General features: G+C 38.4%; 1 protein-coding gene across 1 annotated transcript in view; it reads right to left on the bottom strand.

The window, feature by feature from the left end:
• FAM184B (family with sequence similarity 184, member B) overlaps positions 1-21721 on the bottom strand; it is a gene marked incomplete at its 3' end in the record, with an annotated part of 35677 nt that extends 13956 nt beyond the window's left edge. Inside the window, 7 exon segments of the mRNA XM_010013437.1 lie at positions 1253-1357; positions 2517-2593; positions 4355-4504; positions 5607-5727; positions 8631-8947; positions 9080-9392; positions 21587-21721. Of these exon segments, the coding sequence (XP_010011739.1) occupies positions 1253-1357; positions 2517-2593; positions 4355-4504; positions 5607-5727; positions 8631-8947; positions 9080-9392; positions 21587-21721 (1218 nt within the window).
• Between the last annotated feature and the right edge of the window lie 1182 nt (positions 21722-22903).

The raw sequence follows: 22903 nt of genomic DNA, 5'->3' as shown, positions 1-22903 counted from the left end.
AAACAAACATTTCCATCCCATCAGGTTTCTTCCTCCTTTCTTTCAACTAAAAGGGCTTTCAAATCAACCAGTGCAAATCCTTTTCTGGAATACCTTGCAGTGTGCCCAGGCATTTTATTGTGCTTTATTGCTTCAGAATAGATACCTATACCCTGAATTTATTTAAACTGGTAAAGCAACAATTAAGCCAAGGAATATTATAAAAGAATACTATACCAACTCACAGCAGTCCAGAAGCTATTTGGCTCCTTTAGCTATTAACAAACCAGCAACACTGTGATTTTGTGTTTTGTATCTTCCTGCTGCAAAACAAAACCTCTTGGAAAAACTGTACTTCTAATACCATTACTCATTCTCTTTTACCCACCAGGATTGCATAAAGGCGTCTTAAAGATACAGCTAATGACTATTCACAGTATAAACTCAAAGCAACAGTACTTTTCTAGTTTCTGCTGAATTCTTTTCAAATTTCAGGGTTATTTGCACTTGCCCTTTCTTATGACAGCTGGTTTTGCCTCTCACTGTCTTCCGAGTAAAAAAAAAAACGTTATGTTCACATCTCAGGTATTTCCAGACTAATTCATGTCCACAGATTTGCATTACGACTTAAAGTGTAACCAGAGTCAGGAACAGTACATAAGGTATGACATTCCCAAAGCTACTTGGGAGTCACAGTGTTTTTTCCATTTCATTCTTGATCTTAAGAACACAGAGAGAAGCGTACCTAACTCCTAATACATACTAATTTACTGCACAGTCCCATCTGCTTCAGTTACCACCCTTACCATCAAGCAGGCAGAACAGAAATGATGATCTATTCGACCTTGTTTCCATTCAATTCTCTTGCTCAAGGGAGCAAGCAAGCAGGCCCTTTTACATACCTACCCACACAAAAAAACCCAAACCAAGCAGAAAGTCAACAATGGACTGCAAGAAAGATTCTAATCTCACTTAGCCCTGTACACAGATGAACAGAGTCACCATCCAAACCTGATACAGCCAAACTCCTCACCAAAAAGCCTTAGTATATCTCCAAAGAGTGACATATGAAATTTACCAAAATAAACAGGCTTGTTGAAATCTTCATAGATGTTCAGGAGCAGTAACTCCTGTTATTTCTATCCAGAGTCCCTGCATATTTTCTTGAATGAGAATCACAGCAAATACAATTGAAATCTAACCAAGAATCTCTCAGATGAGAGGAAATATGAAGAGTTCTTTTATTACTATGTTACATTTATGTCCAGTTTACCTCAAGTGAAGAGTTTTGAAGTTTCCCAGCTAGAACTTCTTTCTCTTTCTCTAGCTGCTTTAGTTCACACTCAGATTTTCTTTTAAATTCCTCTAGCTGTGTCTGCAGCTCCTAAAGTCAAAACAAAAAAGGGGAAAAAGGAAAAAAGGAAAGAGCATGCAACAGCTAGGACAGAACATGACAAAGCAGTTTACACAGTAATATGTGCTACTGTTTATACAATTATACATGCTACGGTTTTTAACATGACTCATGTATTATTCAATCAAAGAAGTATTAAGTTTGGTCTGATTTCTGGTTCTTTCTAGTACTAGTGCTAGCCAATCCAGCTCGCATAATCCTCATCTTCTACTGAAAGCTTCCCTGAGGCAGAAAATTGTCTAGCATGAAAAGTCAGACTGTTCTGCCTTGAGTGGTGTTAGTGTTCAAAAAGAATTTAGTATGCAAGAGCCACCCACAAGATCTGAAAATAATAAATATACATTGACCATACATATAAGCAGATGACTGACTAATGGGCAATTAGTGGAAAAGGGAATCAAAGGGAGCATTATCTTAAAGCAGCTATAAAGAAAATCCCAGTGAGGAAGTAAAAATAAAATAAAAAAATAGAAGACGACATAATCACCTTATTTCTGGAAAGAGTTTTTGAAATATCAGTGATACACATGCAAGAGAGTGACCAAAAGCCTGAAGAAATTATCTGTAGCAAATGTGAGCAATTGTTTATTGTAGAAAGACTGAACGTGCAACTTGTAGAAATGTCCCAAAGTGATATATATTACAAGCATATGAATGTGCTTGTTCTGCCTATTTGTGCCAATTTGCTGACTCAAAACATACTCTACCATAGTTTCAGACACCACAAATGGAGGAAACAGGGTAAAAATAGCAATTAAACACCTCCCTTATCCTGTACAGCCCCTTCTCACAGCCCTACCCCTGCCTCACCTTCATTCTTACAGCACAATTACTTAAGAATTCAAGACAACAGAAAAGGTAACTAAAACCTAAGAAAGTGAGAATTGTTGAGAGGATGGCATGATATTAGGAAACAGTCAATACTGACATATTCCTTGCAACTCATAATTAAATAAAGGAAAACATATCAGCATTTCACAGTTAAAACCAGGAAAACAGGTAGCAATTAAAAGGATTAATAGACATTAATATCGCAAGGGAAAGATACAGTTTTGCCTATATGAAAAGGAGAGGATATAATAATATCCTCAAATAATAATGATAAGGTCTCTTTGATTAAAACCTGGAGATCAGGTGTTTGCAGCATTCCCACTGCAACTCTGCCAATTGACTGCCTCCTCTGTATCTTAGCTTTTCTATCTGGAAAATAGATATAGTAATTCTCAGACAGTTGTTATAGGCCTTAATTCCATCAGAGGATATAAATAGCATTATTAATGATAAATATTGTAATTCTAACTTTTACTAACTCAAGTAAAACTTAAAATTTTTAATTGATTCTTAATTTTTAATATGAATCTCTAAGAAGAGGTGGTTATAAGCAATAAATGCCTGTATTATGCCTTTTTTACTAAAGTATTTGATATTTAAATTTGATCTGACTCACATGAAGAGCTACAGCTGGCATCACTTTAAATATACCTGTATCAACTGACTCACATAAAAGAATACTCTATATAAGAGGCAAAGTCCCTTTCATAGAGCTTACACTTGACAGTGTAAATGTGTACCCTGAAGCACTGCATCTTCACATACTGATCAAACATGAGCACTTTCACAAGCAGATAATTTACTCATACAGGTTCCTTTTTGAGAAATGAGGTTGCACAAATATATACACTCCAGCAGGTTCATAGGCAGAAATGAATTCTTCTGGTGAGCATTTAATTCCTAGTCTCCAAAATCTAGAAAGTACTATGAAGCTCAACATTTAGTGATAGGAGCTGCATGCTTTTTATGGCTTCCCAACTTGTCAGCAAGTGATTGGATTATTTTCAAGTAAATGTGAACCTCAGAAAGGTACAACAGCATTGTAACTGGGAAAAACGGGTACAAGTACCTTCTTGGCACCAAGAAGGGTCTAAAGAACACTTGACCAGTAGTCTGACTGTCCAGTTCTACAAGCTGCCCTAATCAATGTTTTTTCTTTCTAGAAGATGTCTGACAAACACACCCGTACATGAGGAGACAGAAATTCAATTCCTCCATAGTTTATACACACATTTGGCAAACCACTTGGGCATGAACTGAGTTGTAAACTTCACTAAGCATTAAAGCATGTGCTGAAAACTAACAGTATTTCAAGGTTTTCCTACATTTGAATAGATCTCAGCTCACATTTAGGTTCCTACTGTACAGTAACATTACAGATGGCAAATTTCCTGAAGCCAGAGAATTCAGCCACAGACAGGAGTTCTCATGAAAGTGAAACCCCTTGAAGAATCTCTTAAGCCAATCACTGCTAATGCATACTGACAACAAAGCTTACAGCTCAGCCACTTAAAACCCATTGAGAAAAGGAATTGCCCAGGTAACCTGTCTGAGTCCAGGAGAACATGAACTTTCTTTCTGACTCAAGTTAAATAAGGACGTGCAGATGCAGGTATTCATAACTAATCATCATTTCATTGGTAACACCTGCACTCTCAATCATTTACCAGCACTTTGCAGAATTAGATCCTCTGCCCATATGCAAAGTTTTGACTAATCCATGTAGCTGAGTATTTCACAGCAGCAATCCATGGAAATTCAAGTCAGAAACTGGAATACACCTACAATATGGTTTTCTTCAGGAAGGACCTTCTATTAGTTACTCTAAAGCTCACATGCAAAGCATACAAGGATAAGTGTTGCTAAGAAGGCAGTTTATCACATCAAGGATAAATTCACCTTCCTGCCTGTGGAGTTTTTCAGGGAAATACACCAGTTTGACTTTTTTCTCTTTTTCCTCCTCCTCCCTACCCCCTCCCCCGTAAGGCTGTAGCAAGAAAATCCTTGAATTTTATGTTAATTCAAAGTGCCTCCAGTGAGGATAATTCAAATGATGTCACTGTGACCAATAAGATTAAAAGAAGATGCATTAAGAGCATCTATAAATAGAAGAACATTCCTACCTTCAGCATTTTTTTCTTTCAGCTTCCATGATGTTTTAGACCGGCTTTATTTCCTTAGCATGCTTCATTACAAGATCTTCCAGCCATTTTGACAGCTATTCCTTCAGACAAATCTTTTCCTTATGGGACTGATGCTTGCCTTTACAAAGCAAGTCCTCTGTGTCTTTTATTCATATCCTCTTTTTAAATGGCTACAGTTTCCATAGTCTATAAAACACACTATATAATATGACAAAATCAAGGTACAATTCTGTGGTCACAGTAGTCTATTTTGTAGTGAAAATGCTATTTAGGTGGACATAGTCCATTAAAAACTACTGGCTTTTTCAGTTAACAGTGTAGAACTGTAGTGATCCAAGCCTGTATGCCTCTTTTGCAGACTAGGAATGGGGGTTTTTTTGTTGCTCTGGTTTGATTTGGGTGTGTAACTCACTTCCAACCATGCAGGCTTCCTCAAGGACAACCTCAGTTCGGAGAAAAAGTACAAAGGGCAATTTGTTTTTTCATATGTCTCTGATGCCAGGTCCAGTTTTCCAGAATGCTAGCATAACAGTATTATAAGAGAACTAGAAAATACAGAAAAGATTTGGGGCTGGACAATTGTTTAAGGACAGACACTGTACAGAGGGAACTCTCAGGACACATACGCTTCTCATCGTACTGCATTTATTCCTGCATTATTTCTGCATAGCTTGTTAGAACTGTTTTCTATAGTTAAAGAAACCAAATAGGTATTCCAGCTTGACCTCAACAGAGAAATTCTGTCGGTTACAGAAGCAGTTGAACACTCTGCCCTGGTCTAGCTCAAGGATGTCAGTAGTTTCTTCACTGTCATTGCAGCAACTCATGTAGTTCAGGTTATAAACACAAGCCGGTGTTCCACTGGATGAGGTCAGATATCTGGGAATCTTACAGGACTGAATGCTGTAGAATAGCCTAAAAGCTATTAAAGAAAGATGACATTGATTTCAGTACTTTTGACATGCCATGCCTTTGAATAATTGAGAGCAAACCACCTGTTTAAGCTCCTGCACGTCTTCAGAGCACCTCCTGTTCTGGCTCCTGTACAAGTCATTTGCTGTTATTTGACGTTTCAGCTCATCTACTATATTAACAGCTTTGCTTTGGGATTTCAACATTGTTTCCATATCTTCTGTGGTATCAAAATTTACATTTCAAATAGCATAAATAACCTGCAGACTTTCCAATGTTTGTGACTACTGACAAATACTTCAGAATTACATTAACAACGATCTTACCTGCTTTTTGCAGGATTTCCTTCGCTTGGAGTAGATTTCTTTCTTTGACTACACTTAGATCTTCCTCCAGTTGTTCCACTCTACCTTTTGATTCCAAAATTTCTTGTTGTGTTCCCTCAATCTACACTTCCAAATCCTAAAACATGCATGACATTACTTCTATGTTTATTAAATAGGTTCTCTGCAATAAATGGTCATTTTCTCTCTCACTGTAGTTCCACAATATAAATCTTTCACCTACAGAGCTGATTTAAATGCATTTTTTGTCTTCCACATCCTTCAACTGTCTCTGCTGCCAGAATACTTGTAATGTGAAGCCATTCCCTCAGATGTAGTAGGCATCATTGTAAAGTGAACACTCATCAAGAATTACCTCAGACATCTTTCAAGTGATTATTCTAAACCTGGAACAGGATATACTTCCATTAATTTCATGACAACTCATGCCAAAAGTTAATGAATGTTAGTTGTTACGGGTTTTTTCCAGTTGCTGAGGTACAATAGTTTGTAACATAATAAAGATGCCTAAAACCAGTGTCCTGGGTTCAGCTACAGCAGTCATTTTTCTCCTTCTTAGTAGCTGGTCCTACAGACTTGGCTGGGAATTGTCTGTCCATAAATAAAGGTAATAAATTGAACCATATTTACTGTTTTATTTCTGCAGGTTCTAGTCTCAGTTTCTAGATGCCCAATATAATATTGCAATCTCCACTCAGACAAAATTGCCATTTGTTCCTATATGAATGTTGAGTAAAACCTTATGCAATAAAACGAGCTTGTACTTAACACTCTCTGTAGTTGAAAACTTAAACTTGTTCCTTTTACCTCCAGAATATGCTAAAATTCTTCCAAAAGTAGACAAAACAGATCAGACTTAATGACTTATCATCCTTTGTATTCTCTCTTCCACAGTAATAATAATAATAAACATGCACTAATGTGATGCCTTTCATCTAAAGGCCTCAAACCTCTTGGCATACACTGAGAAGAAAACAGAAAACTCACCTTGCTTAAACATGAGTCTTTTTGTCTTTTAAGCCTTATAATAGCTTTTCTTGCTAGTCTTTACTAATGATCAGAGGTATTAGTGATTAAAGGAATGTTTCTGTTTCCCAGTTTGTCCTTGTTCACAGGATTCTGAAAAATCTATTGACCTATTTAGTGGCAGCATCAGTAACAGTCAATTCAGAAACGAGAAACTTCTACTTTTTATTTAAACTGGAAAGAAACAGAAAACAACATTGTATGTAACTGTTTCCCTTCTTTCAGATTTATCCTGGTCTGAGGCTCTCTTTACACATTCAAGGCAATATGCTCTGGTAGTATGTAAATCAGCCTCATTTCAAAGACTTAGAGGATCTGAAATGTGCAAGTGAGCGTATGTCCCTCAGAAAGTATTTCAGTTTTATTCAGCTGATACTGAATTTAGAAATTAAATTGCTAATGAGACCACCTTCTCATTTCCAGTTCCTATCACGTTTTACATTATTTATTCCTAAAATCCTGCATTTTTTATATGGTAAATCAGAAGAATAAATCATGTGCATAAATTTTCATGTCTCCATTTCTGCTGAATGTTACTTCAAGTACACCCAAGAAACGAGGATTTTACTTTCCCTGTTTCCTTCTATCACTACTAACTTCTACAGAGCCCAGAAACTTTTCCTTGTTGAAACAGATACGATTTCCCTGACTCAATTTAGAATAAAATGGCTTATCTGCATCTCTGCAATTCATTGTAAGCTCTGCACTTTCCTGCAGAAGACAGAGGTTGTTCTGCTGTGGAGCTATGCGTTAGAGAATGGAGTCTGAATAATGCTGAGGAAAGTGTATTCAATTCACCCTCTGGTCTTCTGAAACAAAAGGGCAGTGACTAAACTGAAGGCTGAACTTCCTCAAATAACATCCTCAAAGAAGAGGCCCAAAACTCTGCACTGTCAGCAAGACAATACTGACAGACAAGATGTGAGGGCAGATGGTGAAAAGTTGCCTTGGAAGAGCACAGCTCACTGGGGTGACCACACTTCATGCAAGGTTCTGGGGTTCTCTGACTCTAAAGGGAATAAACCTTTCTCATCAAGAAAGAGTTACTGTTATTCTGAAACACTCCAAGTCTAGACCTTCAAGGTGTTTTCTTATCTAACATGCATAGGGCTGGGGACAGGTCTGGTAGGTGAGTTTATGTGACGGGGAGGACCAGCAGTATTAAAACAAAGTGGAACTGTTGAGCACAGAGCATGGCTGGGTGCTTCAGCTCAGTGAAGTTCATCGGTGCCTCTCCCACACCCTGACCTTACGTACCAAATGCAGCTGGTTGGCAGATTGCCCGTGATGTGCCAGCCTCTGAAGCTGTGCCTGACACATGATGCACTTAAGCAGGAAGGGGCTGCAGAGCTGTGTGCAAACTTCTGAGATACACATCAGTGAGGGTAGACAGGCAAAGTGTGAGATGAGAACTAATGTTGAAAGTCTTATGGCTCTGTGCAGTAAACTCCACAGGTGAAAAGGACACTTCATTAAATGTCACTTGGAACAAGCCACGGTTGAAAGAGTCATACAATACATCACACTTGATTCCTAACCTGCCAGCTTAGGTTTCTGACCTAACTTTGTTCATACCCGTGCAGTAAGCTGTTGGCAACCACAGGGGAAAAGGAGACTGTACTCTGTAAATACTCACTGCTAGCGTGAGTGCCTGCTTGGTGCTCTCTTCGCATTTCAGGGCAGGAAAGGTAAATCTCTGTTCAGCAAACAAATGAATTTGTATTTTACCTTACTCCTTCCTCAAGTAACATAAAGTCTATTGTTCAAAGCATTCTAATGAGTTACTAATAATCCCAACTCTTTTGAAACTCTCAGCACTATCGTCCTCCTATTTCTCTTACAAGCCTCTAAAATTGCTTTAGTGCTTAACAAAGTATTGGACTCAATATATTTAAAAGACCTCCTCCTCCCCAAAATTTTTAAAACCTGATAATTTGCACTTTTATAGGAAGAGATAAGGATCATGGTTTCATACTCTACCTGTATTCTCTCCTTCAGCTTCTGGGAATGCTTCTTCCTCTCATTTATCTTCAGGTTTTTCTCCTCTAGGTCTGCCTCCAGCTTCTTTACCTGCTGCAGCAAAAAACCTTCCTCAGTCTCTGAGCTCTTACTTTGCTCTGTTTCTCTTTGTTGGCAATTCTTTGTTTCTGTCATAGATTGCTGCACGGCCTTTTTCAAAGTCTCTTTTCCTTTCTCACAAGAGGCTTGCAGTTTGCTTGTTTTCTGAGTATTTTCTTCACTTGCTCTCTGGTTCTCACTCTTCAGGTTTTTCATTTCATTTATTAAAGGTTGTCCTCCTACATTGTATTTTTCATCTAAAATTACTTTTTCATCTAAATTTTCTCTTCTGGATGCTTTGCACTCATTTACCAGTCCATTAGATTCCTGCTTTAAATGTAGAAGCTTGTTTTCAAAGGCTGCGTTGGTACCTCCCGTGTCCATAGAAAGGACTGTCTGTGCTTGTTCCATTTCTGTTCTTGGCTCCCTCTCTTCCACCTGCTTCTTGCACAATGTTAACTCTGCCAAGGCTTCTTCCTTTAGTCTCTTGTGTTGTTCTACTGCAATTTCAAGTGCCTGAATATGTTTTCTTAGCAACTGTTCTTCTTCAACTTTGCTTTTGCACTGGAGAATTGTTTCCCTTGTCTCAGCAAGAATATGCTGAATTTCTTCTTCATGAGCCTCTCTCAGAGCCTGTATACTAGCTTCATGTTCATCGTTTTTAGTGTTCAGGGCATATATCACCTATTGAATGAGAAAAATAATAGGAAATGAAAGTATCTGGCAAATGGAAGCCATTAGTTCAGTTACTATATTTATCAAGTTGTTAAACTGCTGCAGTTTATTGTTTTGCTGTTGTGTCTGTGTGTTGTTTGTCTTTTTCACTAGGAAAAGACTGGACAATTACAAACAGCAAAACCTTCTGAGAAGTGTTCAGACAATGTATTGGGTTTTTTTTCCCCTCACTTTCAGTAACAGCTATAAATCTCAGAAATCAGTTTTTAGATGATTTGAGTGAGCCTCTGATGACAATAAGCATTGTTTCAAACAACTGATCTAAACCCTTTGATGCTTGATATTATTCTAGGAAATGCAAAACAATAATTCTCATAACACAAATTATTAGCCCAGGCAGGCTTCATCTGTTACCCATGACACACACCAAAGTCTCCTCACAGAAGCTGTTAAACATGCTATTGCTTTGACAAGAAAAAGCTATTAGAATCCCAAAGTAGACTGAAGAGTTCAGAGGTAAACTTGGTCAATGTGCACGTTAAGCTTAAAAGACAGTTTCATGTAATTGGAAAACACAGTAACTGCTTTAAAAAAACCACAGCTTTTCAGGCCCCATTAGTACATAGGAGCTAATCCAGTTTCTACTGAACATAGTTATCCAACTCAAGAAGTGTATCCAACACATTATGTACTAACATGTGTGGAGGTTGATTGGTTGGTTGGGGTTGTTTTAGGAAGAACTTTTTGCTCTACAAAACTAGGTTTGGAACCTGTATACAAGTTATGACAGATACTTTCAGTCTGGCCTGAGCCCACAGAGGTTAATCAAAAGATTCCTAGATAATGTTTGAGAAAATGATAGTCTGAAGTACATAAATAAATCCAGAAAGAAGCCACAACTAATTCTTAATTATACTAGAATTCTGGCATTGTCATCTTCAAACCCTCCTCAGGGAAAGCCTCCACTGAGAGACCAATCTCGATGATAGGAAGTGACACAACTCTGCAGTCTGTGTTGTATAAATCCTGAGGATATCTCCAGAATTATTGAATTTGCTTAGTTATGTCTAACCATTTTTTGTGCTACCTGTATATGAATTTCAGCTGTATTTCAGTCATCCATAAATGAAAGAAAACACAAAATGCATCTTGTGTGTAGTCAACTTCCTCTCTGGCAGTAATGAATTAAGTATAGACACCTTAAAAAGTCACAAATGCAAAACGTGGTCCAGATACAGTTCTGGGTAAGTACGAGACAAAAGAGAACAACAGCATAATATTCCAGAAGAAAAGCAGACAAGAAGTCATTGCCTCCATTTAGATACATATGGTTTTGGGGGTTAGCTTACATGTTGTTATTACATTCTGATATTTTTAACTGTTTCTCCTTTAAAACAGAAATAGTTGTAACATACTGAGCAGATTCTTCTCCCCACTAAAATCATTCTATGAACTTTACTTAACTATTGGGACACAGACATTAAAACTACAAGAAGAAGATTAATTCTGCCCACAGATTTAAGATTATCAGTAATTAGTTTGGGCAACTCTGCAATTAACTAGGTCAGATGGTGATGATCACATTTCTGCGTTTCATTCTACCAGCGAAACAGAGATGAATATCTGCCCTTTGTGATTCAGACTTCCACTCTTGATGATGAATTTATCTAGTAAATGAGCACTGCTTGGCTTATATTATGTTGTGTTCAGGCTGACGGTGGCATTTGGGATTCCTCTGAAGTCTGACTTCATCATAGAGATTTCCCAAATTCCACCAAGCATTAGACCATCACCAACATCTTCAGTGAGTTACTTAAAACAATGGCAGAAACTGGCCTCCCAGCTCTATTATTCCTACAGTTCTGTTCAATAGTGGCTAGAACCACGATGAAGAATTTTGACTTGAAAATGCATGCTTTCAAATTTAATCTTCAAGCTTGAGAGCTGAAACTGATTCCTCAGTATCTTAACCTTCTTAAGAGATTTAGGTTTTAGAGGGCTGCTGCTCTGTACTTTATGAAATTTAAGCCCCTCACACATGCCTTTCACTCCCTACCAAATATAGCTACTCTATTCCTATTCCAAGTACCTCATATAAGAGACTGGAGTTATGTGAGATGAACCTGGGACTGGAAGAAAAAATACTGGAAAATGATTTCAGTATCTGTACCTTGTGAGTGTAAACACTGCTGGTCAATGTGGTGTAAAGCTCTTAACAGTTGTGTTCATAAACAGCTTTTAAAAAGCAGCTCTAAAATTGATCAGTTTGACAACACAGACAATTGCTTTCAAATAAAAAGAGCACGACATCCCTCTGAGTTGCTAGCATAATACCTATGGCTACCACAGAACTAGATAAAAACACTTTAAAATATTATGCTTATTCATGGATGAATCACTGTAAATCAACAAACACATATGCAAACAATCAGAAAGGCCAAATTGTTTGATATCAAAGTACCTTTCTGTTCACTTTTCACAGTGTCTGTCTTGGTGAAATTCTTGAGTAACTCCTTAAGATCTCAAATATCCCCATAAATCTCAGGCTTTTACAGTCTTGAATGAGCTCAACTCCATCTTGTGAAGCTGTTTCCGATAGACAGCATGCAGGAAATAGAAGATTTGTATCTCTGCCCCGTCTGTCCATTTCTAGGTAGTCCAGATGAATTTTTAGTACAGAAGTGAAGTCAACAGTGTCAATAGAAGGAATAAAAAGGCCTTATTTCTGTTTAATTCACTACTAATTTAGCTGTCTGGGGTTTGTTACATACCTAAAACATATAGAAGAACTTAATAGATTTGTATCCCAGAAGTTTGATCTGTATGATGCTACAAAAATACGAACTACTATATCTCATTAGCCTAAATAGTCTAAAATACAATGGTGACAGAATTAATTTGCCAAATTAACACTCGATTTTGTGAAAATGTTTCATTACATCCCAAATTTTCAAAGATCTTTAAGGCGTCTAAAATTGCAGACGTTCACTGCTTTCAAACGGTTGGGGTTTGGGGGCTTTTTCGTGTTCTGGTTTGGTTTGGTTTTGTCATTTTTGTTTGTTTGAGTTTTTTTGGGGTTTTTTTGTGGGTTGGGTTTTTTTGATTCTAGATATTAATCGGAAGCTTTCCTCTTCCAAAATATGTTTTACAATCTTGTTACAGATTATGATAAGCCAACATTGTCCAATTGTACAATACATGCAGTAAACAAACAAATTCACCAAGGAAGTTTTCACTAAATTCCTGGATTTTCAAAGTATTTCCTTACTTTAAATACAGTAGAATTTTGAAAACTTGCCAATATTGAATTGTTGGTTTAATTACAGCCCAGGGTGAAACAAATTTTTCCAATCAAATATATTTTTTGTGGAGAGAAATACTATAACTTATTTAAAAACACAGTGTTTATTGCAGGTTTTGCCTTTGATGCAGATCTATGACAAATATAGATAAAATAAACTGCTTCTTCTTAATCCAGACTAAAGCGTTACAGAGACTGGATTAAGTTCTTACTGTCATCTAGCTCACAGGTGAGATTCACATAGAGGAATTTTTAACATGTAGAATTGTTTCTTTACATGTTCTACATACTTTGCTAATTAAGAAGCCTTCAGAACTCTCAGGCATCCATGAATTAATAATACCTGTTTCTTCTACTGCAGGTACCAAGATTTAAGTTCTTTGCTGCTGTAAGCAAATTCAACATACATGTGAAACTTTCACAGAGCCTTTGCTGCTACCATGTTAAGGACTGTTGCTTTTTTTTTCCCAGTTTATTATGTATACACTTTGATAAAAGAAAAGCACAGTATTCTAGGGGCTGTGGAGATTTCAGTTGCCTTGCAGTTTTCCCATCCTAGTAATATGCAGTTCATACTCTTATTTTGTTGTGACTAAAGATATTCTCTACTCAGAGAGTCGGTTTTCAGAACAGAGGTCATGATGAAGCCTCTAGAGCACTGTACCAGCAGCTATCCTACTTCATGCAGCCATTACAATTTTGAAAACTAAAGTATCAAAAGTGATAGTCAACTACAGGAGTTGCGGAAGAGCCTCACAGTGGTAAAAAGACAAAGTTCAGTCCAGATAAATGTAATATAATGTAGTTTAGAGGAGAAAATTAAATCTTCCATACACACTGACAGAGTCTGAAATTGCTCAGGAACAATCTTGGAGCAATAAAATACAAATGAAGACAGCAGTCAGACACCCAGATAACAGGACTTTTAAGCAACAAATTCATAACAAATGAAAAACCCTCTCTGAATCACAATCATAAGTCTATGATTCAAACAGATCTTGTATACGGCATTATGGTGTGTGACCCCCCCCCCCCAAACAACAAGCATAGTCTAATTGAACTGGAAAAAGATATACAATTGTGATAAAAACTTCCTTGCAAAACCACTGTAAAGCATGACTCTCCAACTCTGATGTACAGCTGAGAAGGAAACATGAGGCAACACTATTACAGATTAAAATACTAGAATTTAGGTGGTCACTGGTGTGCCATCTGTGAAAACTTCCAATATAGGAGCAACCTGATCTAGCTGAAGATGTCCCTGCCCATTGCAGGGGAGTTGGGCTAGATGACTTTTAAAGGTCCCTTCCAACCTGAACAATTTAATGATTCTATGACAAGAGCCTAGTCCAGCTATTAATGCTTAAGATAATTTTTAATTATGCTTTGATTTTAAAATTTTAAGCATTCAAATGTAAAGCTTTAAGCCCCACAAGTCTTTGATGGCTCTCATCATGTTTATATCATGAACAATGACTGCTCTGGATGACCAAAAGGCACTTGTCACTACTCCAACTTGACTATACTGCCTGACCACATCCTGGCTGCATTCACCCCTCTGGGGGCACAAGCCAGCAAGAAGCTGTTCTGTTCTCCAGTTCACATTCTTTACCTCGAAAATCAGGGGACAAGGATTGTACTCACCGCACCCAGAGTGCAGTGGCGATGCACTGTAATTGCATTGCAATGCCCTGTAGTTGTGAGACAATTTATTATGCTTATGAAATACTAAAGTATATCAGCATCTTAGTAAAAACATTTAAATATTGTAAAAACATTTAAAAGTACCAGCCATAGTTCTTAACAGCCCTGTTACCAAATTCTTGTAGTTCTTTCCTCCTGAATGTAAAACGCAAAATATTCAACTATAATCTCATGTTTACATCTAAAGGTAGCTCTTATATAACCCTCTAAATGTCAGTGCAGAGTCACACCCAAATGCTGTAAATTCCAAAGATAGATAAAACAGAAGACTTCTCTGGTAGTGACCTGCTTTAAGTTAAAACTGTATTTAAGCGCCTAAAGGCTAAGTCAATGTTCTGAATGACAACTGCATAAGAAAGGTACAATCTTACTCCAGGTGAATTTTACTGAGGTCCTTAACTTCAGAAAAAAATCCCCATTTGAAAAGTCAGTTTGTAGTTTGTTTGAAATAAAGGCAGCTTTTCCTCAGCATTAGGGTTATGTGTGTTCTGCTGCCCCCGAGCCCTGTGGAAGATAAATTCACATACATGAAATAAAATGCCAAGTTTGAACCAGCACTTTGGAGCCCGAGCTCCTGTGCCCTACTGGGAGGCAGGATAAATTAACCCTGTCTTGGTACTAACTACATTCACACTCTTCCTGATGGCTTTAAGCACAAGCAATAAGAACTTTTTCATAGTTGTAAAATACTGGCATCTACATCCTGGTTAAAGAAAACGTTAGGAGAGAGATACAGTTACAGTGTCACTGAAAAGGGTACTTGTATACATGTCATACTTCAAACCCAGCCAGCAACTAAGAACCACACAACCATTTCCTAACCCCTCCCCTCACCACTCCCCCGTGGGATGGAACAGAAAATGGAAAAAAACGTAAAAATCCATGGGTTGAGATAAGAACAGTTTAATAATTGAAATAAAAGTAAAATAGAATAGGTTGCCCAAGGAAGTTGTGAATGCTCCACCCCTGGAGGCGTTTAAGACCAGGCTGGACAGAGCCTTGGGCGACATAGTTTAGTGTGTGGTGTCCCTGCTCATGGCAGGGGGGTTGGAACTAGATGATCTTAAGGTCCTTTCCAACCCAAACTATTCTATGATTCTACGATTCTATGAAAATATAATAAGAATACAATAATATATTACCCATGAAGAAAATACAGAACATGAAAAAACATAGCCTTGCACTTTTGTGCAATTAATGAAACACGAGATATTTTATTACCTAGTGCCTGTAATGTGCATTTTTAAATGCACAACATTTTGTATATAAACATTAACTAGGGTTCCTTGAAAAAGTGACTTGAATCTAGTATGCAGTTTCCATTATGAAGTAGCTGTGAGTTATTCATTACTAGGGCTGCCAGATTTTCTTCAAACTTGGTATAGAAAGTGACAAATCTATATGGTAAGAAGGTCATTCCAATACATAGATGTCATTCTTGTACCCTGAATTAATTTAAATGACAGTTTCTAGGCATCCAAATAATAAGATTCTCTGTTCCTTCCTAATAGAAATAGTGGCTTTAATACTGTTTTTGACTGGCTGATCAACACATATGAGATTGCACATGATTTTATGATCCAGGAGTTCTCTTTTAGTGCTATAAAGAACAGGTAGTGATGACAAGTTAAAAAATCTTAGTGTGAACATTTTTGTCAGCTGGTAAGCAAAAATAATACTACCTTTGAAATCCTGACAGAAAATTGTACATAAAAATAATGAAAACAAATACATCACAAAGTAGAATACATGAGGATATTGATAGCTGACTTTGTTGGGTTTGTTAGTACATAATTTAAGCAGCTTTATAAAAAGCTCCTCTTTGCCTACATGGAAACCAGTTTTTGTATTTCTTGCCCAAAGGAAAAGTACTGTTGCTCCAAAAGCATGATCCTAGTTTTTTATGCTGTTCCATTTTGCTTCATTTCTGTAGAATACTGAATAACTCTCCAGAGAACAGATCAAAAAGCCTCAAGCACACGGGAGAGCTCTGGTAGCATAATAACTAACTGCAAATCAGCTGAGCCACTGTAAGCATTGGTTACTGAGTACTGTTAAAACACACCACAGAAAATAAGGTCAATAAACTTAGCTTAAGCTATGTGAAAAAGGCAACATATTTCAACTAGGAACATGAGTAGAAAACAAGAATGCTCTGTCACAGTTGCTCAGCTGTTAGGTGCTTCCAGAATAAGCCATAAGAACTTGATCATATTGCATTCCAAAACCTGTCAGCCACCTTTTTTTTAATTGCAAATAAAACAGGAAAGGTTAAAAGATCTAATTAATATACAGCCATGCTACAAGACACTGAGGCAGTGTAAAAAGCCTATACCCTCATACACATACCAGGCCATTTGCTGATTCTTCTGTAAGTTTCCACCTGCAGAGTGAAGCTAATAGAACTAAATGTGAGCACACACTTCTTCACAAGTCTGACATCCTTCAGATAGGTTTGCTTATCTGGCTGATTTTGTTAAGTGGGGTTTGCTTATCTGGCTGATTTTCCACTGAAGCTTGTTAAATAATGTTCATATTTGCTACCCTGCTGACTGAGCTGAGGGGCAATAAACCTCCTGGTGACCGGTGGTGATAAGCAGCTGGAGTACATAACATTTTCAACTGCTCCACACAGAGTCATTAAGGAACATCTGCCCAAACTTGCTCTCCTTCAGTTTTTCTTTCCCCTGAAGGAAATAGAAGGTTCATAATTATGTTTTACCAGCAATTAACTTTTCCTTACATTAGCACTCTCTTCCTCTGACTCACAGTATCCAGCATACGTACACAAAACTCTTGCCAGACTGCTTGACTTTTTAACAATCTACTTGACCAGAAATATTGCAAATTAAAATGTGCTTCTTGCAACAAAGCTCCCAAATTCCCAATACAGAGTCAGATGAACCCCTAGGGAAAATTAGTTTGAGGGTAGCTATCTCCTCTCATTAAAAATATCCCTCCGTTGGTACCCAGGAATTTGTCTTAAAGAAGGAAACATTACTGTTTTGTGGGTTAGGTAGCTCTCTAATCACCAGACAATGCCACCATCCTGGTTATTCACATTAGGTTTGGTTTGAGCTCTACTGACAGAGGTTTGAAAAGAAACCTGAATAGTACAAATACCTGCAGTGTTATTTAGCTCCTGCCAGCCCTGTCTGAACTGCCTGTTCAATGAAAGCTGATCCACTCTCGCCAACACTCCTCTTCAAGAGTTCATTGGCATTTCTCATCCTACCTCCAATAAAAAGGACTGTCCTGAGAATCCATAAACATATGGAATTCCTGTAACAGCCAACAGATAGAAATCTGTACCTTGAGGTCGCAGGGAATGACACCCAAAGTGTCTTATGAAAGTCACCATGTATTTTAAACCCCATTTAATTGCTAAACAGATCAGAAATATACAGAACTGGCAGGCACAAAACAGCATGCCAAGGGTCCAGTGTCTGACGGAGAGGTCTCAATCACTGTTACAAAGTCATGCATTCTGCTACAATTGTAAGAATACACTAACTCCAAGTCTCTATGAACTTGAATGCATTAGAACACTACTGTTGCAGCAAGGTACCTGTCTATTAACTGTATTTTATGTGTGAGTGACAACTACAGATGGACATTCCCATTCACAAGCAGAATGTTTCTGGTTTAATTTCTGTAAGTTCATATACCAAACCACAGCTCATCTGGAAATAGCTGTAATGTTATCCGATTTAAGGTCAAAATTCAGAAGGCCTAGACAGGTCTCATTCAAAATCACTTACCAGGGCTTTTAAACCTTTTTACCTGTCTCCACAGGAACAAAACAATTCAGTTTGCACTTTTTAATATACCCTTTTTCTAAAATATAAATACATATAATACATATATATTTCAAACAAAAGCTGGTTGACCCACATATTATGTAGCACTATAAGCTGTGACTTATCAAAGCAAACCCTAAACTGTGCAAGTAATAAAACCCTATCATATCTTCATTAGTATATTGCAAATGTGGGTAGACAAATGCCTAATGGCAAACAAGGATCTGTGGCCACTTCTGCCCTGAAATGCAAAGGCCACCTTACTTTTGGTGAAAGAGGGGGGCAGAGCAGAACAGAGCCTGACTGAGCTTACAAATATGCTCATTGGTTTTTCTCACTGGGGGAAATAGCTCAATGGGGGAAAACAATGTATGTTCTACATGTCAACAGTGGGAAAGGTCAATCTTTGTGGGAAGGGCCAGGCATCTAAAAATACTGATAAACTGCCTACAAAAAAAGGCAAAAAGTGCTGCAAACAAAACATTTCTAAAGGTTTGCAGTTTTGCTGCTACAGCCAGAAGGGTGCAGAACGGAAAAATGCATGACTGAAGGTATGAAAACTTAACATATTCTACCTTTCCAAAAGTAAAAATAGCAGGGCAGTAGAATGGAAGCAGTTTTCAGGATCTCTGTGTTCTGATTAGCTATGAGGATTCTCGTACCAACCTGTCTTACAATGTAATCAACACTTCATGCAACGATGGAAACTCTTATCACCTCACCCAGTTTGGGTCTGCTGTTGATGCCTTTGCACACCCCTCCTCTGTTTTTGAGAGTAGGAGGAGGCCACTACTAAGTAAAGAAACTGAATGCAAGTGAAGCTCTGTATCCTTCACCTAATTTAAACATTCTGCATTCTGTATTCATTTCTCCCGGTACAATGTGGAGTGGATGAGCAATTAGAGAATTATCACCCCATCAATGAATTCTGCCATCACTGGGCAGGAAGTTGCAGCTGTAGAGTGACAGCAGTATTGCATACTAGGCTAGAACAGGAAAGGAAAGCACTTCAGGCAATTTAAAGTCAGGAGGGATTTTATTATTATTATCCTGACTGTCACATAGCCAAGAAAACTGTGATTTGAATAGGAGATCTCAAAGTTGCTAACCCAAAAATGATCAGAACAAGTTTATGCCACGTTTAGCAAATCTGGTCTCAGATTTTGCTTCTCAGATGTTTGCTGTTAGTAAGCACTACTCTACCCAGAAATCGTTAGGGAAAGCATATGATTAAAATTCCAATTCTGCCATAAGTTCTTTATATGTGTAGTGTTATTGCAGAGAAAATTGGTTCTCAAAGGGCCACATTCCAAAACAAAATTACTCTCTTTTCAGAAGTACCTTTTTAAGCTTCAGATATAATTCATCTTTATTTCAGATGGCTGAAAAGTATCCAGAGGGGAAATTCTATTAAAAGTAATCACCTCACCCACATTTTAACCGTAAAAATTTAGCAAAAGCGTTTGAAAAAAAACACTGTGATAATTTTGCCATGATCCTTTGCATGTTCCCCCCTCCCCCTTTTTGCTACTAAAACAGCAGAACTTATCTCCCTTTCCAAAGACAAGCTTTATAAGGTAAGAGTTTTCAGAAAGAAGTGAGATATTTTTTCCTCAAAATTTAGTTGAGATTAAAGAGACTTTAAAAAGAATCACTTTACAGCAAAAGGCACAGAAGTCTGTACAAAACATTAACTTAGTCTGAGAGCTGAAAATTTTGAACAAGTGTTTCTTTGCTCAGATCTCATCAATATGCTCCAAGTCTGCTGTTGAGAAATGGATCACCCAGAAAGAAGGAGCTGGTAACTCAATTCTTGTTACTTACTGTGAAGTATAAGGTATCAATTAATAAAGCCCCACTATTACTTTTGTATTAGAAAAGGTAGTAGAGTTATTTGAGTGATACTTATGGACAAATTTTACTTAGTGTGCAAAACTGGCCAAAGATACCAAGCATCAGACAGAAAACAAGGGGACAACTCAGGACATCTGAACCTAGTTTATAGTCATTGATCATGTACATTTCACTGTAGCTGAGGAATCAGCAATGTCATCAATAAATGGAAAGTGCTTCCCTTGAAGAATTGTTACAGACTTCATTGCTCAAACATACCTTTGTTCAAAATCATTAAAAAATTGATGTTTATTTGGATAGTTTTCTTTCAATTACTACAGAATGATAATGCACTGTGAAGAGTAGTTTGTGGACAGAAAGAAAGCCATCAGATTGTGTATGAATACTGTTATACAAACATACAGTCAAAGCACTGGTAAAGTTATCGCTATAGTACAGTAAGTATAATACAGAATCCTAGAATGGTCTGGATTGGAAGAGACCTTAAGGATCATCTAGTTCCAATCCCAGGGACACCTTCCACTAGACCAGATTGCAAGCAAATGTATGTGTAAATATAGGTAGCACTTGTGTATGTATTCATACACATGATGTACATTATCACATACAGTTATAATTAGATGAGAATAATGGCACTGGAACTAGTTCTAGTACTAGTTCCTACTAGTAAGCCATTATAAATTGAACATCTTAATGAATTCCTATTGTTTGACCTCTGTTTTTAGTGAGTGCTTTTTCATTGTCACCGTTTATTCATTGCTAAAATATCCTTATCAATTAGGATGAGGCTACGGAATATGTAAAGCTGGATTAGTAAACAATGATTGGAAACAGGTTTTTCTCACTGCACTGACAAAGATACAGCATAAAGACAGGTTAAAAGATAACTGCCAACTCCTACAAGTTTTCTCTTATTTCTTAACACAGTGTGGAAAATGTTCTACATATTTAGCAGTGTAGCTCAGCATTGACTAAAAGTTTAAGTACAATATACTGTGTAATTTAGTCCTGCCTCTTCTTCAACTTTCGTCTTTTACTAACGTCATTTAAAGCATCTCTACTTATGCACATCAGGAACAATTAAGTATAAGACAACACTATTGTACTGTGGTAGCACAGTTCAACTGCAGCTTTGCAACAGTGTTACTCGAGAACCTACAGAACTCAGATGAATCGCCGTCTTCATAATTCAGGGGGAAAAAAGAGGATACCATCAACCCCCCCCAGCAGCACACAGACAAACCCTATGTCCCCGCAAAACTCGAGCCCCTCTCGCTATCGTTGCACGCTAATTAGAGCAGTTGAGTGCGATTCGCCGATCGTCAGCCACAAAGACAACCCGCTGAGGTTAGTCTGTGGCACCTGGGGGGACTGTTTGAAAGGAAGCTTATGCACACCGATGTTTTCAGCAACAGCGTAGTAGAGAGAACGGGTTTCCCTTCCCTCTTCTCAGAAGGGGGCCATCACAGAAGGCAGCTCCGAGCCAGCTCTGCTCAGCCAGGGCAGCCTGACCTCTTCGGGAAAGCTGCAACAGCGAGACTTACCTTAGTGAGCTGGGCAATCTTCTTGCACATTTTCATGTGCATCCCCTGACTACTTTCCTCCGACGAGCTGCTGCGAGCGGCTTTAGGTGCATTGCAAGTCCTGGGCTGATGAATCTTGTTTATGCCGGAGGCCATAAGGCTTGAATTTAATCAAGTCTGTCCGTGTACGCTCCGGGTGGTGCGATCCCGTTCCTACTGCTGCCTGCCACGGCGCGCTGCTAAAACCCCACAGCGCTGGAGGAACTTCAGCTCCACAGAGGGCGAGCTCCAACCGCCGCCGCTCTCCCTTCTGTGCAGATGTCCCAATCCTTCAGCAGAACACCCAGGCGAGGAGGCACAGAACAGCATGTGCAAACAGCCTCACTGGGATTATTTTCCCCCTCCCCGTCTCTTCAAATGGTTGAGCTTCCGCCAGGAGCAGATGCCAGCGGCTGGATGCTACAAATTCCCCACAGAAGTCACCAAGCCAGCCCTACAGGCAGCAGCACAGACGTTGCTGTGGATTTATTATAGAGATCGTCTGCAGATGAAATTATGTTGCCTTCTTAGGCTGCCAAAGGATTGCAGAGGTCATCAGAGAAGACGGTGTTGGCATCTTTCATAATCTCTGTTACTTTAGCAATCGCCTCCGAGTCCGGACGGACCAATAAAGTGATGAAGAAAATCTTGTTCAATTTTTGCTGCCGTGCTGAAAGCGGAATGGAGCAGATCTCGCAGCTAAGAGGCACACTTGAGCACAGCTGAGCCCGGCAGCTACGGTCAGGATCCGACCCGCCTGCCTTATCCGAAGAGACTGGGCAGTTCCCTCAGTTACACTAAGGGCATTGCAAAGGTGCCAGAAGAAAAGTGACAAAATTACATGGTTTGGGTTTGGGTTTTTTGTTTTTTATCTGCAAGCCTTCCTCTCTCTTCAAAGAGACCAGGCTTGTACATGTAAAAATAAATAAAAGGAGGGAAAAGGCAGAAAAAAGGTAACAAAAAAGGCAGGCTATCGAGATAATTGGATTTAAGAGACTAATGCTTCAGTAAAAAGTTATGCAAGAAGAAAATGGTTGGTGAAGGCATTAAACAAATCTAGAAGAGAAAGGGGAAGGAGGAGAAGGCAAAGTAGGGTGAAATCAGACAGGTGGAGCAAAGGAAAAGGGAGAAAGAACAAGTAGGAGAAACTGAGAGCTGCTCAACATCCCTTTGATGTGTCACTGCAGCCAGTACAAGAGACCCCATGGAGCAGGCCGAGGGCTCCATCTTGGCTCACACTGGCTTGCCGCCAGCCAGAGGGGACACTGCCCATTCAGGTAAGGCAACTTCTCCATCTTG

Source organism: Nestor notabilis, unplaced genomic scaffold (assembly GCF_000696875.1).
Source record: "Nestor notabilis isolate BGI_N333 unplaced genomic scaffold, ASM69687v1 scaffold11214, whole genome shotgun sequence".
NCBI lineage: Eukaryota > Metazoa > Chordata > Aves > Psittaciformes > Psittacidae > Nestor > Nestor notabilis.
Note: the sequence above shows the minus strand (reverse complement) of the source record. Positions and strands in the feature narration are given on the sequence as shown.